Raw genomic sequence first — 18,458 nt, forward strand, 5'->3', positions numbered from 1 at the left:
TTACTCCCTCATGAAAAAAAAAAATCTCAAAACATTTGTTTAATGGGGAAACAAAAGGAAATAACGGGGCAATTAATTTGACTGTGGTTTAGTTTACAAAACTAGGTCGACAAAATATACTTTTTTTCTTGTAATATTGTTATAAAGAAGTAATTTTATGGAGATATATGGTTATAATAATGGTTATAATAATGGATGTTGTTGTTATAGAGATGTAATTGATCTTAGCTTTAGACAATTTTTTCAAATAATTCAATTAATCATCTTTGACAGAAGCCATTTGAGGCAACAAAAATGACATATAGATTTATGAAGGAATAAGAACAAAACATAGGAAGAGTTCAAGTGATGAAATTTTACATCTATATCTATATCTATATCTATATCTATATCTATATCTATATATTATTAAAAGTAGAGGACAAAGTCTCTACATTAAGCCAAGTGACAGCTCAATAATAAGCCACTTGGCATTTAAGGATAAAGTTCCAAAAAAAAAAAGATAATTATTAGAAATAAATAGATAACCAATACAAAACCAAAAAGAAAAATTAAGACAAATCAGTTTTTTAAAGCATATCAGTTCTATTGTATTTTTACAGTTAATTCTCAATTTAAACAATCTTTCTTCCATGTGATAACTGACTCCATCTTCAACTAATAGTCAATTCAATGACAAAATGTTGACAACAAAAGTCTAAAAATCCTTTTCATATTGCTTAACTTTGCAGTGAGTATGTGGAAACGGAGGCAAAAAAATTGGACACAGCCCGTGCAAAACAATACTGTAACTAAAAAAATCTTGTCATAAAGGTTTGATTTACAAATTTTTTTTAGATCTCTTCCACATCTTTGGTGACTCATCCTACTGATATCAACATAAAGATATAGAGCAATTTCGTCCTACAACTTCTACATATAAATAGACTTCACTTTCTGATTTTAGGATAACGCATATTTCTATTCCTTTTCATTTTAGGGAATAGTATGGCATACTGATTGTGAGACTGAAAATATGATTGTTTTGTTTCATTTTTATCACACTAATTGAGAAAGTTTTGATTCTTCTTACTTCTTTTAGTAAAATATGGGTTGGTATTTGTTTTCTTCCGTGCACAAATTTATGTTTGTATTTTGGTTGTCAAGTTTTTAAAATCGTACCAAATGTCCACGTTATAGATTATTAAAAAGAATGGGAAGTAACTTCTAAGTATTTTACATTCAAATTGTGTTGCAATTATTGGTAACAATATTTCCTTTTATCGGGCTGCTTTTAAATTGATTGATTGATATTTTTATATAATATTTTTGAGTTGAAATAATATGATAACTTTGCTGTAGTTTAATTTAAGATAAGATGAACAAATTATTTTACACAAAAAACAAACACTAAGTTGAAATTTTTATCACGTTTAATATTGCTACTTGCTAATGTGTGAAATGTAGCAATTTTAATTAGATTAAGATCTGACATAGAAGTTGGTTAGCTTTTTTTTTTTTTTAAAAAAAAAACTTTGGCTTTAAATTTCACTTAATCTATGTCATCATTCTAATTTGTTGAGTATTTTGAATGTAAAACTGAATATAACTTCTCCAGATGAAGTTAAACTGATTATAACTTCTCCCCATGATTTTTTGTAAAATTTAAAAAGATTGTAACTTCTCTTAATTTTAATCTAATTCTCTTTTACACTTTTTAGTTTATCATTATCCTAATGTAATCATTTCGTAGAAATCTACGCAAATTAGGTAATTATCATTTAAAATATTTTAATTGCTGAATTTTAGTCGAGTTTCAAACTTTTTTCGGTTAAAATTTATACGCACCTGGTGTATACACCAAGCCAATACATGCATGACATGTGTTTGAATTTAGAGTTCATATTACTTAACCATGATTAATTAATATATATTTTATTTAATTTAATTACTTAACCATAGTAAATGACATTAGTTTAGTATATACACCGGGTCCAGGTGCGTGTAAGTTTTTACCACTTCTTTATCTATTTCATTCTAAACCACTTTTAAACTTCTATGCCATTTTTACACGTCCCTGGACATTAGGAGAAAAATATTTTCTTATTAACAAATAAAAAAAAAACTTCAAATTGCAATAACTAATTATCAAAATTATTAAAATTATTATTAATTAATTAATTAATTTTGTTGAAAGAGGAAATAGCAGGGTAGGTACCATCGAAGTAGATAGTTTGGTTACTTACTGTATTTAGTGCATGGGTATGGTGTAATAGGAATAATACATGTTATCTTAGGAAGCATTTAAATTTAAACAAATCCCCTTAAACCTCAAATGATTTAGTTAGAAGTAGTTCAATTCCCAGCCAAAAACACAACTCTGGAATGTTATCTTGCCAGCGACAAATGTTACAGTGAAGACAAAGAGCAATTGTTGCATTAGATTAGAGTAAATTAAAACTGCAATACGGACATATAAGTTGTCGTCTATCTTATATGAATCTTCTCTCTATACTTATTATTTATTTTAAAATTAGAACTTGCAAGTGTCAAATTTTGTGTTTATTTCAAAATGAAGAAATTAATAGATCTATATAGCCTCTATGAATTGTTGTTGTTTCAGGTGGTCTTTACAATATATAAAGGCGATAGAAGTCATATTACTGATTCAAATAAGATATTTCTTAAATCATTTTAGATGAATAATTTTTCTTGAGATTTTTGTTAATCTATCAAGAGGATAGTTATGGTCATTTCGAAGTTTTTCATAGTTATTGATGAGACATGTCAAATGAAATCATAATTGCCTAAATTCTTTATGTTGTGGTAAAAATTCATTATTATTTTTTATGTCATTTGAATTTGGATTTTAAATATAGCTATATTGTCCAAGTATTAGCTTGATGTTAGCATTTACCTCACTAACATTTTTGTTATCTTGATCTTAAAGCTATATTAGATCAAACCATTTTGTTCAGAAGTTATCAAATAAATCAAACACAAAGAGTAAATTGGAGGCGCCATGTGAATATTGAATGTTTAATATTCAATAACTTTCTCTCATTTATTGGTTTTCTAGATGTGATAGTACTTCCCTTCCTAATTTTTTACTTTCAAAACGAAATAAAGATAAAAGAAATCTATTTTTGGCATTTTTCTTTATTTCAGTTTCTTTTATTAATTGATATTTATTTGCTTTTCTATAGGTGCTCCTAAACTTCTCATTAATATTGTGGTTTTTGAAATGACAAATATTGGCCAGTAGACAGATGAAAACAGCACCTGGCAAGTGTTAATGATGAAATCGGATGTGATCGTGATCAACGTACATGGATGCAAGCATTTTATATATATATTCCTGAGTATTGAATGGTTCGACTATAATGTACTTAGGTTTTGTTGCACATATATTATGGATAAATCATATCCTATTCTATAGTGCACATTGAACTGCATTGATTAAGCTTTATCATGTATTTCACGGTAACAAGGGAGGGGCGAATTTTCATTAAATAATTGTGGAATGTGAATATGTGTTTTTTTCGTAAAATTACGTATTTTATGTAAATATATATGTCTTAAAAATTTGTATAATATTACATATTGGTATCCATACTACAAGAAGTTTAGATGGTGAACATGATTTAAAGGTTAAGTTATCTATGAACGTAGCAATTCTCTCTACATGGTGTTTTTAGTTAAACATTAATTACATATTTCAATACAGATAAATATTTGAGTTTGAAGACTCAACGATAATTAAACAATTTGATGGTTGATAATTAATTAATTAGTATATATATATAAAATTTGTTATATCAATTTTTTATAATGAATACTAGTTTTGTTCTAATAAGGTGAGAAGAACCTATTGAGTTGGCATGGTAATTTATAGAACTCATCACTTCTAACATCTTTAGTATATACCACAAACTTGTCCCACCAATGTGACACCATTGTATTTTCGAGCTTCATCGCTACTAAATGGAAGAGTCCGATCCAGAAATCTAGCAACGACAGCAGCTATCGTGGCGTGTGACATGAAGATGACAGGCATTTTGTCATTGAACTGCAGTTCAAGAAGAACAATGCATATCTAATAGGTTCTTGTCCATGAATCAATGGATTAGCACTAACATTTCTAAGATGGAGAAGATAATCATACAAGCAGCAGCAATATTTGCACGACTCTTCGGCTTCACACTCTTGTCATTGCCCAGACCCCAGAGACGAGCATTCTCCCTGTTAAGTTTTAGCTTAGCGGTTCAGTTCTATGTCAAACATATTTAGTTGATGGTACATCATATGAAAATCAAGCACGGACGAGTGTATTTGTAGCTATTTGTGCCTAAATTTAGATTGAAAGAGAATTATAGAGATCAGATACGGTTATGTTGTAGCAGTGCAACTAGTGACACCACCAAAAAGAGCATTTAGCAAAGTCCCTATCCCCTGACAAGAGTTAAAAGTTCAGGAGGAAGAGCACATTTGACCTCACCAGCCAGGCAAGGCAACACCTCGGCTAATGAAAGACGGTGTCACTGGTATAGCACTGCCACTTCCGTATCTTGCTGATGCAAGAAATACACCAGTTGACTGCACAACAAAAGGATTCAAACTGAATTCAAGACTAGATTTCGCTATGAAATGGAAGACCCGAGTATGAAAACGAAAAACAGTTCACAACATATTTCTTGTAGCCTACATTTTTAGCAACATCAGATACGGGGATTGTGTTTTTCTTCCTTTTTTTTTTTTTTTTTTTAAACCATTGTGAATACCATTAACAACCAAAACTATTACACTTAACAGAGCACCTAATTCCACAAATCAGAAGTTAGGCCTCCAACAAAACAGGAAAATCCAGTTACACAGAAGGCTAATTACATTTTAACTGAGGACTGTGTTGCATATCAATAGCCAACAAATAAGTAAGGGATCAGAGCACAGACCTCCACAGAAGCAACAAAAGAAGCGATCACCCTTTGTATGTGGGAACCCCACATTCGTGGATATGGTATGTCTATCCTGCATAAAGCATGGGGAATTGCAACATGAGAGACCTTTACTATAGGGATGATGAAAATTTCCAGGGTGATATAGGTCTTGATAACAGTAAAGGCAAGTTTCGACCAAACTTGTTCAATTTAGTGTTCACTAGTTCTACACACCAAACTTTCTTCAAACCAAATCAGGCTTCAAGCATATAAGGGCAGCCTGGAGCACAAAGCATCCTGCATTAGCAGGGTCCGGGAAGATGTGGACAGCCTACCCTAAGTGGCTGCTACCACGGCCCAAACCCATCCCTTATATGTTTCAAGAATATAATCAAGGAAATAGGATTTGCACCTAAGTGATGCGAAAATAAGTGAAAGAACATGTTTCGTCCAGTAAAATATCTCTTCGAATTTTATTCTATATATTGTACTTGTGAAAAGAAATTTCTTGGAAAAGTTTGGTGGTCAAGAGAATTGTCATACAACACTGAGTCCAAAGCTATCAGTGTGTCAAGATGCATCAATTGCATTCTTGTATGAGACACTCCAGGTCAAGATGTTGCATAAAACCATACAACAGGAACTGTTAAGAGACTGACATAAGATATATGTTGGTAGATACTGCAAGAACATTAGTACATTCAGGAAATCAATTTGAGAAAGAGAAAAGACTTCATTTTTAGTGCAAATATAAATAAAACTGCATGATCACGTTCATAGTCCCAGAGACCATGCCATATTTGATGCACTTCTAGTTTCTCAGGACATATCTCCCAGCACCCTAAATAATAAAAGTCTAATTGGTAAGAATACATCCATAAAGGATGTCATAAAAGAGGGATGATATCAAAATGATTTTCTCAACATGGCATGTGAAAAAGCTATACATCAACATAGATTTGTTTTCTTAATCCTCCTCGTCACATGATTAAAGGGAAAAAATACCACACACAAATGATATAGTCTATTCTGGATCTCTTGAATAACAAAACAATGTTTATCAAGTATAAACCTTACTCCATGGGATACCAATTCAGAAACATTTGATCATGAAGAGCTTTTACACTAAATAGTAAGCACCTATTCTAGAAAATGTGTAGTTATAGATGGATACATATCCAAAACTCCAATACACTTGCCTGTGAGTTGACAACCATGTCTAATACAGTGAAGCAGCTTCACTAAGTTCACAAATGACAACAAGCTTTGAATCAGTTAAGTAAATCTTAACTTAGTATTCAGTTATACAACAATAACATACGCACTGTAATTCCACCAGTGGTTACTGAGGAGGATAGGATGTATGCAGACATTACCTCTATCTATATGGGGTAGAGGGGTTGTTTCTGGTAGACCCTTGGTTCAAAATAGATGTTTTTGAAGCAGGATTGCAAGAATAACATGACAGCAAAAATAGCAAGATTATAAAGAAATGAGGCAATAAGTAGGACAGATGAAGCATTAAGTTAATATTGAGTGGAATAGAATAAAAGTAAAGTAAAGAACGAATGGTAAACTAAGGATGAGAATTTACCTACCTCAAAAGCTTCAGACATGCAGCAAATCAGTTACTGGTTTGGCAACCAACAATATAGTCCCTTTGCCGTTGAAAACTCTCAAGTACCGCAACATGTTCCATTCGCTCGGGAATTTTCTTCAGCTTCGGGCACTTTAATATATTCAAACCTTTTATCAGAGGCATAGCAGTTGTGGCTAGATGCCAGCTTGCTAGATTTTCCAGATTATCAAGTTGAAGGGTCTCCAGTTGACCAAAACTGTTGCCCTTGGAAGTAATTTTCTTTCCCTTGTAAGCCCATGATAACTTGAGATGCTTTACATTTGGAAACTTTCCCAGAATTGGCATTGGATCTTCCACAAGTCCTGCAGACTGTAGGACTAACACAGTGATGGATTTCGGCAGCTTGTTTAAATCTGCTAGTTCTTCTATTCCCCCTGATAACCATAGCCTGTGAAGGTTTTCACAAGAAGAAAGAGGTTCCAGTGGAGGAAAAGTTTCACCATGTTGACAAACTAGAAACAAGGTAGTGAGGTTTTTCAGGCTGCCAATGGATTTTAGGGAGTAAGATTTCCTAATTTTTTCCATGCCCAATTCTTGAAGGTTGACTAAACCAGAATCAGTATCTTTCCACTGATCACAGCGAATATATTTAAGAGTTCTTAGATTTGTGAGTTTGTCAACTTGCAAGGGAACTTCATACCGAGCTACCTAATGTCTTAAATTTGTGAGCTGGGCTACTTGAGGAGGTAGCTGGCATGAGCAATAATAATCAATCAGTGCTTTTAGCGTTTGTAGTTTTTTTAGTTTGCCAATGGAAGTTGGGAGTTTGAAAACATTGGTGTTAGACAATCCTAAGAACTTGAGGTGTACCAAATTGCCTATAGCATTAGGTAGTTCATTCCCATCAAACTGGATGTTCTCCAAGTCCAGCACATATAGATGTGGGAATGTCGTACAGAATGTCATGAATTTTCCACTATTGTCCAAGTTCATAAATTCTTTATCAAAGAACAATATTGACCTTACCTTCAATTTTGAAAGATCAAGTGAAAGATACCTTTGAGTTTGCGCATGAATAGCATGTCGGAGACGAAATGGAGTGACCGAGTTTAGTCTTGGATCATAAATGTCAAACAAATTAACCTCCATGGCTTTTTGTACAGCAAGATCCCGAAGTAGGTCGTGCATCCTACATGTAAGAATTTTATCGAAGAATGTCTCCGCCACTTGAATCAAGCTTCGACTTATTAGCTCATGTAGGAAGTTTTCGGCAATATCCTCCATATGTTCTTCTCTAGTTCTTGGTATGAATCCCTCCGCCAGCCACAGATACATCAACTTTACAGTGTCGATTGCATGATCTTCTTGGAAAATGCCAATGTATAAAAAGCATTGCTTGAGCTCAAATGCCAAATCGTTGTAGCTCAGTGATAGGATGTGAGTGATCTCAACAGAATCATTCTTCATGTGCTGCCAAAGGTGTGTCTTTACCTTTTGCCATTCGTGCATCCCCTTTCTGTAGGAAAGTAGTCCACCTAGTACCACAATGGCGAGTGGTAAGCCTCTGCACTTCTCCACCATATCCTTAGCTAGACTTTCCATTGATGGGGAGAACAAGGAAGCACCAACCATCTTATTCTCTGGACGTAGTTTCTTGCAAAAAAGGTCCCAACTTTCTTCTTCATTAAGAAAACGAAGTTTATGGGAGAAACCTTTGTCATCGACTCTTTCAGCCAAGTCCTCCTTTCGTGTTGTAAGGATAACTCTGCTGCCATTGTTGTCATCCGGTAAGGCTCTTTTCAGGCTCTCCCAAGCTTCTCGATGCCATACATCATCAACCACCACAAGGTACTTGTGCTCTTTCAATAGATTGCGGAGGTGAGTTTCTAGATCTCTCTCTGTCATCTCCTTCAGCATTTTTAGCATTTCTTCACTGCAACCTTGGATAGATTTTATCATTCCCCGAAGGAGATCTGCGGTACTATACTGTTGAGAGACGCATATCCAAGCACGGGTTTGAAAGCTAGAGAGTAGACTTGGGGAATTATATAGTTTTCTTGCAAGAGTGGTCTTGCCCAACCCACCCATACCATAAATTGAAAGGACATTTCGACGAGATTCATCTTTGAGAAGTTCATCAAGTAGTCTTTGAAAAACCTCTTGAAATCCAACAAAGAGTTGATCTTCATTGGCATAGGACACTGCTCTCCTCAATGTTCTTACTAGTGTGGAAGATGGATTGTCTGGCCCTTCTCCAGCATTATTGTTGATGTGAGTAATGCAATAGGTACCTCGTTTCCGAGAGACATCCATGACTCTTTCCTTGAGGGACTGGATGTCCTTCCCAATATTGTGGAATTTGGCTTCCTTCTGGCAGATGCAAGCACAAGCTTTAAGACGGTCAACGAATCCAAAAGCATGATCACCATCTTTTGCCACATCCAAACTGTATGCTTCTAAGATGGCCACAGCTTCATTAGCAACAGAAGTGATTTCAAATACCCATTGCTGTACAAGGTGATCTTCTGCTTGCCTTTTTTCGGCATCTTTGAGGAAAGCTTGCATGAAAGACAGTTCATTTCTCAGCCAATGAACGTTCTCTCTGAGACTTTGGCGCAGCGAAACTTCCTCTATGAGGAAATCCCCCAGTTTTTCAACTGCATAGGACACAACTGCATCAACCATCCTGATGATCTTGAGGTTAGTTTTTCACTGCAATAAGGATAAATTGCTATTGTTGACAGTATGATTACACACAAGAGTTGGAAATTTCCAACTGGCTATTAAAGTCAACAATTTCCAACTTGCTCTTAAATTCAACGCTATCAACTTTCAAGTTGTTCTTTTCATACTCAACTTAGAGCGTAAGATTCTATTGACTAAGAATTAATTTAGTGCTGAAAAAAAGAGTCTGCAGTTCTAGAAAGATCTCTAAACACTTGCTATGCAATTCATTGACTGGTGCATGGGCAATTCTATACGGGCCCCAACATTGGGGCCATGTATAAAAATGTAGCTTTGGACCTAACTTAAACCCAAAAACTAGCTCGTAAGGATCGGCCATGGTCATGTAAGAGAGCCCACTCATTCCTTTTTCATCGGATGTGAGACTCTCCAATAGTTTGATTCTAAAACATGGAAGGAAAACAAGAAGCTGGCCACAATATGACAATCTCTTTTATCCTATACTTCGAATTATTGGTCTCTACACTGTTGGAAATTACTTTAGGTTACTGTACTAGTTTTTAGTAAAATAAATTAGTTAATTTAGGATGAATTTGAATTTTGAATTTAAGTTAGGTTGTTTGATTTGTTGAGACATTTTAGTTAGTTTAAATTTTGAATGTTGCTGATTTTTCTATTGTAATGTGGCTATTTAAAGCCCCTTGATGCTTAATAAAATCATTGAATACTATTGAAAGTTATTCAATCCTTTGAGAACCATTTTAACCTCCTTTTCGCTGCCCCATCTTCTTAAAAAAAACCAACAGTGGTATCAAGAGCCTCATTGATCTTACGGGATCTGTGAGTTCTTCCAAAGCGCTACCATACCATTTTTAATCCGTAAGGGCTCCATTTTAACCCATTAGGGCTACCTTTTTCAACCCGTGCTTATTTTCAAAGCATTGGGTTATTTTTAACCAAAAAGATGTCAAGCAGCAGTCTCTCAAGAGCCTCATTGATCTTACGGGATCTATAAGTTCTTCCAAAGCGCTACCATACCATTTTTAATCCGTAAGGGCTCCATTTTAACCCATTAGGGCTACCTTTTTCAACCCGTGCTTATTTTCAAAGCATTGGGTTATTTTTAACCAAAAAGATGTCAAGCAGCAGTCTCTCATTGAATGCCCAAATATTTTCACCGGCGAAAAATATCAAGTTTGGTCAGTAAAAATTAAATTAAATTTCAAAACTTATGCTTTATGTGATGTTGTGAAAGAAGAAAAATTCTTACAACAACATTTTGCAACTCCCACAATTGTCAAGATGAAAGCTCTTTCAAACAAAACAAGATTGTTGATGGTGTTTTTCCAGCAAAGAATCAAAAGAAAGAAGAGAAAAATCAATATCAAAAAGAAAAAGTGCAAATTAAAAAAATATATTAAAATTCAGCATTTAGTACCGGAGCAAAAATTAAGGAGAAGCAGTTTTTTAAATCGCAGTAACTAAAGCAAGGAGGAGTGTTGGAAATTACTTAAGTTACTGCACTAGTTTTTAGCAAAATAAGTTAGTTAATTTAGGATGAATTTGAATTTTGAATTTAAGTTAGGTTGTTTGATTTGTTGAGACATTTTAGTTAGTTTAAATTTTGAATATTGTTGATTTTTCTCTGTGTTTTACTATGTGTTTGTGTGGTATCTCGTGCCTTGAGCCGGAGGTCTATCGGAAACAGCCTTTCTACTTCATCAGAGGTAGAGGTATGGACTGCGTACATATTACCCCCAGACCCCACTAAGTGGGAATACACTGGGTTTGTTGTTGTTGTTGTTGATTTTTCTATTGTAATGTGGCTATTTAAAGCCCCTTGATGCTTAATAAAATCATTGAATACTATTAAAAGTTATTCAATTCTTTGAGAGCCATTTTAACCCCTTTTCGCTGCCCCATCTTTTTTTAAAAAAAAACAACATAAACATCCAAATACAGAAACAAAACAGATAAAAAAAAATTTATTGAAAAGATTCTGTGTTCAGACAAAAGTTGTATAAGGATAAGTTCTAATATTCCAAAAATGCTCTTTGAGAATTATTAGTAACGCAAATAATTTTGTCCTCCGTTTTTTAGCCATGTGGCTCAAATAGCATAATTTTGTATTTGTTTCGTTTTTGGCATAAGACATGATTTTTGCTGTAATAAAATAAATCATCTTTGACTTGGACAATTGAGGATCTGTTGCAGATACACCTGACATTCTTAATAACAAGATTTCTTGGACGTCAACAGAATGTGACTAGATTCGAGTAGCAACTTTGCGCATGACAGAAAGCATATTGTTTGTTTATGAAAGAAGCAATTACACAAAACAGTGATGGCATTTCTTTTTGGCTAATAAGGTGGGAAGAACCTATTAAGTTGGCATGGTAATTTATAGAACTCATCACTTGTAACATCTCTAGCATATATCACAAACTTGTCCCACCAATGTACCCATTATCTTTTTGAGCTTCATCGTTACTAAACGGAAGAGTCTGATCCAAAAATACAGCAACCATAGCAGCTATCGTGGTGTGTGATGTGAAGATGACAGACATTGTGTCATTAAACTGCAATTCAAGAAGACAAACTTTAGTACGAGGTTGTTTCGTAAAGATAAACCTTAAAGTAACATAGTTTAGTCGATGAACGTTGAGAATTGAGATTACCCATCTTGAATATGTATGAAGAAGATCAGATCCAAAGCATATGTGATGCTCGCTGAAGTATTGTGTCAAGGAAAATCCCTGGAAAAGAGAGGACCCAAATATGAACTTTGTTCTAAAGTTGTTAAGGTTACATAATAGGAGAAATCCAGTACCAGCTGATGCTGCAATTCAACCAATAGGATAAATGTCACTTGGCCAGAATGTTGCATTAACAAAATGGTAAAAACTTAAGAGAGAAGTATTGATGAAAAGGTTGCTCCAAAATTTCCCTGCAAACTATAAATCAGGTCACGATAAATAAGGATGCGAGTTTACTCACCTTCGTGATTAGAGAGGTGGTTGCTTGGAAATAGTTCCTCAAAAGCTTCACAGATGCAGCAAGTTCCATCAACTATATCTTGGGTTCCGACAACTACCCCATTGTGTTTGATCACTAGATTGCTCCTCAAATACTGCAACATGTTTCATTTGTTCTGGAATTTCCATCAGCTTCGGACACTCAAGTATACTCAAGCTTTTAATCAGACTCATAGCAGTTCCATCAAGATGCCAGCTTTCTAGATTTTTAAGATTATACAGTCTAAGGATCTCCAGCTGACCAAAATCGTTGCCCTTGCAAGAAATATTCTTTCCCTCGTAAGCCCTTGATAACTCAAGATTCTTTAAGTTTGGAAACTTTCCCAGAATTGGCATTGGATCTTCCTTGAGTCCAGCAGACTGTAGGACTAACAGCGTGATACATTTCGGCAGATTGTTTAAATCTGCTAGTTCTTCTATTTCCCCTGATAACCACAGCCTTTGAAGGTTTTGACAAGAAGAAAGAGGTTCAAGAGGAGGAAAAAGTTCACCATATTGGCAAACTAGAAACAAAGTGGTGAGGCTTTTCAGGTTGCCAATGGATTTTAGGGAGTAAGATTTCCAAATTTTTTCCATGCCCAATTCTTGAAGGTTGACTAAACCAGAAGCATCAGTATTTTTCCACTGATCACAACAAATATATTTTAGAGTTCGTAGATTAGTAAGCCTGTCAACTTGCAAGGGAACCTCATATCGAGCAACTAAATGTCTCAAACTTGTTAGCTGGGCTACCTGAGGAGGAAGTTTGCATGAGCAATGGTCACCAATCAATGCTTCCAACGTTTGTAGGCGTTTTAGTTTGCCAATGGAAGGTGGGAGTCCAAAAACGTTGGTGTTAGACAAACCTAAGAACTTGAGGTGTACCATGTTGCCTATAGCATCAGGTAGTTCATTCCCATCAAAAGAGATGTTCTCCAAGTCCAGCACATATAGATGCGGGAATGTCATGCAGAATGTCATGAACTTTTTACTAGAATCCAAGTTCATAAATTCGTTATCAAAGAAAAATATTGACCTTACCTTCAATTTAGAAAGATCAAGTGAAAGATACCTTTGAGGTTGTGCATGAATAGCATGTCGGTGACGAAATGGAGTGCCGAGTTTACTCTTGGATCATAAATGTCAAACAAGTTAACTTCCACGGCTTTTTGTACAGCAAGATCCCGAAGTAGGTCGTGCATCCTACATGTAAGAATTTTACCGAAGAATGTCCCCGCCACTTGAATCAAACTTCGACTTATTAACTCATGTAGGAAGTTTTCAGCAATATCATCCATATCGTCTTCTCTAATTCTTGGTATGAACCCCTCGGCCAGCCACAAATACATCAACTTTTCAGTATCAATCACTTCATCTTCTCGGAAAATTCCTAAGTATAGAAAACATTGCTTGAGCTCAAACGACAAATCATTGTAGCTCAATGACAGGATGTGAGTGATCTCAACAGAGTCGTTCTTCATATGCTGCCAAAGGTGTGTTTTCACCTTTTGCCATTCGTCCACCCCTTTTCTGTAGGAAAGTAGCCCACCTAGTACCACAATGGCAAGTGGTAAGCCTCTGTACTTCTCCACCATATCCTTAGCTAGACTTTCCATAGATGGGGAGAACAAATCAGCACCAACCATCTTATTCTCTGGACGTAGTTTCTTGCATAAAAGATTCCAGCTTTCTTCTTTCTTTAGAAAACGGAGTTTATGGGAGAAACCTTTGTCATCGACTCTTTCAGCCACGTCTTCCTTCCGTGTTGTGAGAATCACTCTACTGCCATTGTTGTTATCCGGAAAGGCTCTTTTTAGGCTGTCCCAAGCTTCTCGATGCCATACATCATCAACCACCACAAGGTATTTTCTCTCTTGCAGTAGATTACGGAGGTGAGTTTCTAGATCTCTCTCTGACATCTCCTTCAGCAATTTTAGCATTTCTTCACTGCAACCCTCGATAGATTTTATGATCCTCCGAAGGAGATCCGGGGTACTATACTGTTGAGAGACGCATATCCAAGCACGAATTTGAAAGCTGCTAAGTACATGTGGGGAGTTATATAGGTTTCTTGCAAGAGTGGTCTTGCCCAACCCACCCATACCATAAATTGAAAGGACATTTCTGCGAGACTCCTCTTTGAGAAGTTCATCAAGTAGTCTTTGAAAGACCTCTTGAAATCCAACAAAGAGTTGATCTTCATCGGCAAAGGACACTGCTCTCCTCAATGTTCTTGCTAATGTGGACGGATCATTTGACCCTTCTCCAGCATTATTATTGATGTGAATAATACCATAGGTATCTCGTTTCGAGAGATATCCATGACTCTTTCCTTGAGGGACTGGATGTCCTTCCCAATGTTGTGGAATTTGGCCTCCTTTTGACAGATGCAAGCGCAAGCCTTAAGACGATCAACAAATCCTGCAGCATGATCACCATCTTTTGCCGCATCCAAACTGTATGCTTCTAAGATGGCCACAGCTTCATTAGCAACAGAAGTGACTTCAAATACCCATTGCTGCACCAGGTGATCTTCTGCTTGCTTTTTTTCAGCATCTTTGAGGAAAGCTTGCATGAAAGACAGTTCATTTCTCAGCCAATGAACGTTCTCTCTGAGACTTTGGCGCAGGGAAACTTCCTCTATGAGGAAATCCCCCAGTTTTTGAACTGCATAGGACACGACTGCATCAACCATCCTGATGATTTTGAGGCTAGTTTTTCAATGTGTCAAGGATAAACTTCTATACTTAATAATATGATTATACTTCTACAAATAGACGCAAACAGTAGTATTATAGCTCGATGACATCACAGTTTAAAAATACAAATTAAACCTTGAATAAAAGTCAGAAATTACCTCCCATGTTGTTCTCTTCATAATTGTTCTTATTGCGTAAGAATCTATAGACTAAGTCTAATTTGCCTGAATAAACTAGTGCTGGAAACAAAAAGTTCAGCAGTTTTAGAAAGATCCTCTGAAGGTTCCTAAGCATTTCACATTGCTTTCGCAATATATGGGTTATTATAATGGAAGTTTAATAAGTTTATGTCCATAACCAATCGTTATCAATGAGAACCAAGCAGAAAAAGGCAAATGGGTGATTTAAAACATGAAACAAAAACAAGGACAGGTTCAAAATTATTGGTGTCTTACACGTTAAAGCATCCCAATACATAAACAAAAGCAAAATTTAAAAGAATTCATTTGTAGTAACTTCTTGGAAAAGATATTGAAACCCAAAGAACATTTCATCAATCAAAATTGTTTTCTTCAACCAATAAAGTCACCTGTAATCTTGCCTGTTCTTAACAAATTACTACTACATCCAGTTGAACAATATGCCCATGAACATTGCCCTCTCTTGCATATTACTCTGACTTTGTTGCCTTGACATATTACTAAATTAACCTAATGATATTTTGGGTTATTAAATTTAACTACTCCGTATTAAGTATTATTTTATATAGTTATTAATACAGTACTAAGGATATAAATAAAACTTTCCTGATTCTCTAAATAGGAGAAGTAAAATGAAACATGCAATTTTTGATATAGCGGCTAAGTAATATGAAACGGAGGGAGTACTTCACAAGTGAGGCAGAGGTATTTATTAGATTAAAAAAGACATAATATTGTCACGACCCAAATTTTCAGCTCATGATGGCGCCTACCATAACCCACTAGTAGGCAAGCCAACCTGTAGTCCGGAACGGCTAGTAACGGACTACTTAATAACATAAGAAAAAAAAAAGCGGAATATATGAGACAAAGATCAATACATAGATGAATCCCAAAACCTTGTGGTATCAGTACAAGAGCTTCTAAACATAATAAGAGTACAAAAGCAATATATCAAGGAGAAATACACTGATTCAACTTACCTCTGCATACAACTTAGAGGCTAGTCTAATATATAGAAGAGAGATAAGTAATACTCCGAACGTCAGGAGCTCGCTCTAAGTCTCTGAATAAGGGCTACTCCACACGATGCACACATCAACGGCGATAACTCGTACTATGATCTGCAAGCTGCAGAGGTGTAGTATGAGTACCAAACGAATGATACTCGGTAGGCAACTGCCAACTGAGCTCCAAAGATAAAGTAGATATATACAACATATAAATAGAATGGAAACAACAACCAAGAGTCCATAAATCATGTAATAAGTCAATGAGAATACAAGGAACAACTATCCTATTCATGTCCAAGAATCTAACATAATAAGACTAAGGAAGTATTAAGGTGAACTATCTTATTCCAGCTACATTCAATATATGCCAAAGCTATACCGTATATCCCAGGTCAATATACAGATAAAGAGCGAAAGAACGATATATTGTAATATACAAGGCGAAGGAACGACTATACAATATGAACAATGAAGAAAGAGATATCCGATGACTTCATATAGCTAGATATATATATATATAGCTAGATATATATATATATATATATATATATATATATATATAAACATGAGATCATCTCAAACATAACCTAGATCGTCATGTTCTCATTTTAAGACCTCATTATAATACTATCAGGATTCAATACCAACATACTCAGGATTTCTAATCCATATGGCTAGACATAGAAAAATCGTGCATAGTAATGTAATCATAAGATAGCAAAGGCTGAAGACATACCTCAATCCCAATACCGGATCCATGACCAATCTGTCATAGGCTAGCCATAATAATGATCATAACAATGATAATAACAATATCAATAACATCGTAAATAACCGGCTACTCCGGATAACCAAATACCTAGCCGAGCCTATGCGTACCCCCACCGCCCTAGACTCGGAAGGTTCAATCAACAAACAATAACACAAGACATATTATTCACTCATATCTATGCAACCGTCCCATACTGACTGATAGACATAGGTGCATACTGGTGATAGGCGATGCGCATGCAGGAATGAATGCAAAATATACCATCAATATCACAATGAATCATAACTGTCCTCATCGGGACCATCATCATCGTCATCAACCTCTGGCCTCCCCGAGTATCAATATCATCTCAATAGTATCCTCCGGACTCGAACCGGGTATCAATATTATCACAATATCCTCTGGCCTTGTCGGGTATCAATATCATCTCAATAGTATATTTCGGACTCGAACCGGGTATCAATATCATCACAATATCCTCCGGCCTTGCCGAGTATCAATCTCATCTCAATAGTATCCTCCGGACTTAAACTGGGTATCAATATCATCTCAATAGTATCCTCCGGACTTGAACCGGGTATCAATATCATCATAATATCCTCCGGCCTTGCCGGGTATCAATATCATCTCAATAGTATCCTCCGGACTCGAACCGGTTATCAATATTACCACAATATCCTCCGGCCTTGACGAGTATGAATATCATATCAATAGTATCCTCCGGACTCGAACCGGGTATCAATATCATCATAATATCCTCCGGCCTTACCGGGTATCAATATTATCTCAATAGTATCCTCCGGACTCAAACCAGGTATCAATATCATCATAATATCCTCCGGCCTTGCCGGGTATCAATATCATCTCAATAGTATCCTCCGGACTCGAATCGGATATCAATATCATCATAATATACTCTAGTTATTAGCCTAAACATTATCCTTCACATAATCCTTATTCACGGGATAACAACTAACCACTATTCATTTAATAGTCAACATCTAACATCTAGTCTAGGTTCATCATTAGACCAAAACCGTCATTTATCCACCATTCATTATTATCAACTATTCTTCCTATTTTTGTTAATCATTACTAGACAACATATTACTAGTTATCGCCTAACCTTCTTTTATTAAATAACATCATTCATTAACTGACCATCAGTAGCTACCATGTTCCAACTAAGCAAGATTCATTAACTAATACATTAGCTTCCTAGCAATCAAGTGCAATAGTTAGCTAAAAGACAACTAGTTACCACATAGCTTAACCGTCTAACAAGAAGAAAAACCATAAGATCATATTTCGGCTATAATCACATCATTTATAATGGTAAATAATCATGAACGTACCAAACCTATGTGTGCCATCACCAGTATTCAATCAATGGAATAATAAGCATCATACCGCATCTTCCTCTGTCCCATACCGGAGAGATGTGTATACAAATATATACATATACATATTCATATTCATAAATCGCAATCACATCATTCACAATGATAAACACTTCTTGGATATTTAATCAGTACCATAACACAGACCTTGGCCAATTAATTTATCCGAAATAATCACAA

The 18,458-nt window shown here is 35.4% G+C and overlaps 1 protein-coding gene and 1 pseudogene across 1 annotated transcript; both read right to left on the minus strand.

The window, feature by feature from the left end:
* Window positions 1-3,006: 3,006 nt before the first annotated feature.
* Window positions 3,007-9,462, minus strand: LOC107867249 (annotated as a pseudogene).
* A 1,473-nt stretch (window positions 9,463-10,935) lies between these two features.
* Window positions 10,936-15,895, minus strand: LOC107867248 (disease resistance protein RPP13). The gene is given in 5 exon segments (XM_016713404.2): window positions 10,936-11,759; window positions 11,859-11,936; window positions 12,178-13,297; window positions 13,300-14,505; window positions 14,508-15,895. Coding segments are annotated over 3 exon segments (2,640 nt in total). The 5' UTR covers window positions 14,890-15,895; the 3' UTR covers window positions 10,936-11,759; window positions 11,859-11,936; window positions 12,178-12,245.
* Window positions 15,896-18,458: the final 2,563 nt, after the last annotated feature.

The sequence above is a fragment of the Capsicum annuum genome, chromosome 4 (genome assembly GCF_002878395.1).
Source record: "Capsicum annuum cultivar UCD-10X-F1 chromosome 4, UCD10Xv1.1, whole genome shotgun sequence".
NCBI lineage: Eukaryota > Viridiplantae > Streptophyta > Magnoliopsida > Solanales > Solanaceae > Capsicum > Capsicum annuum.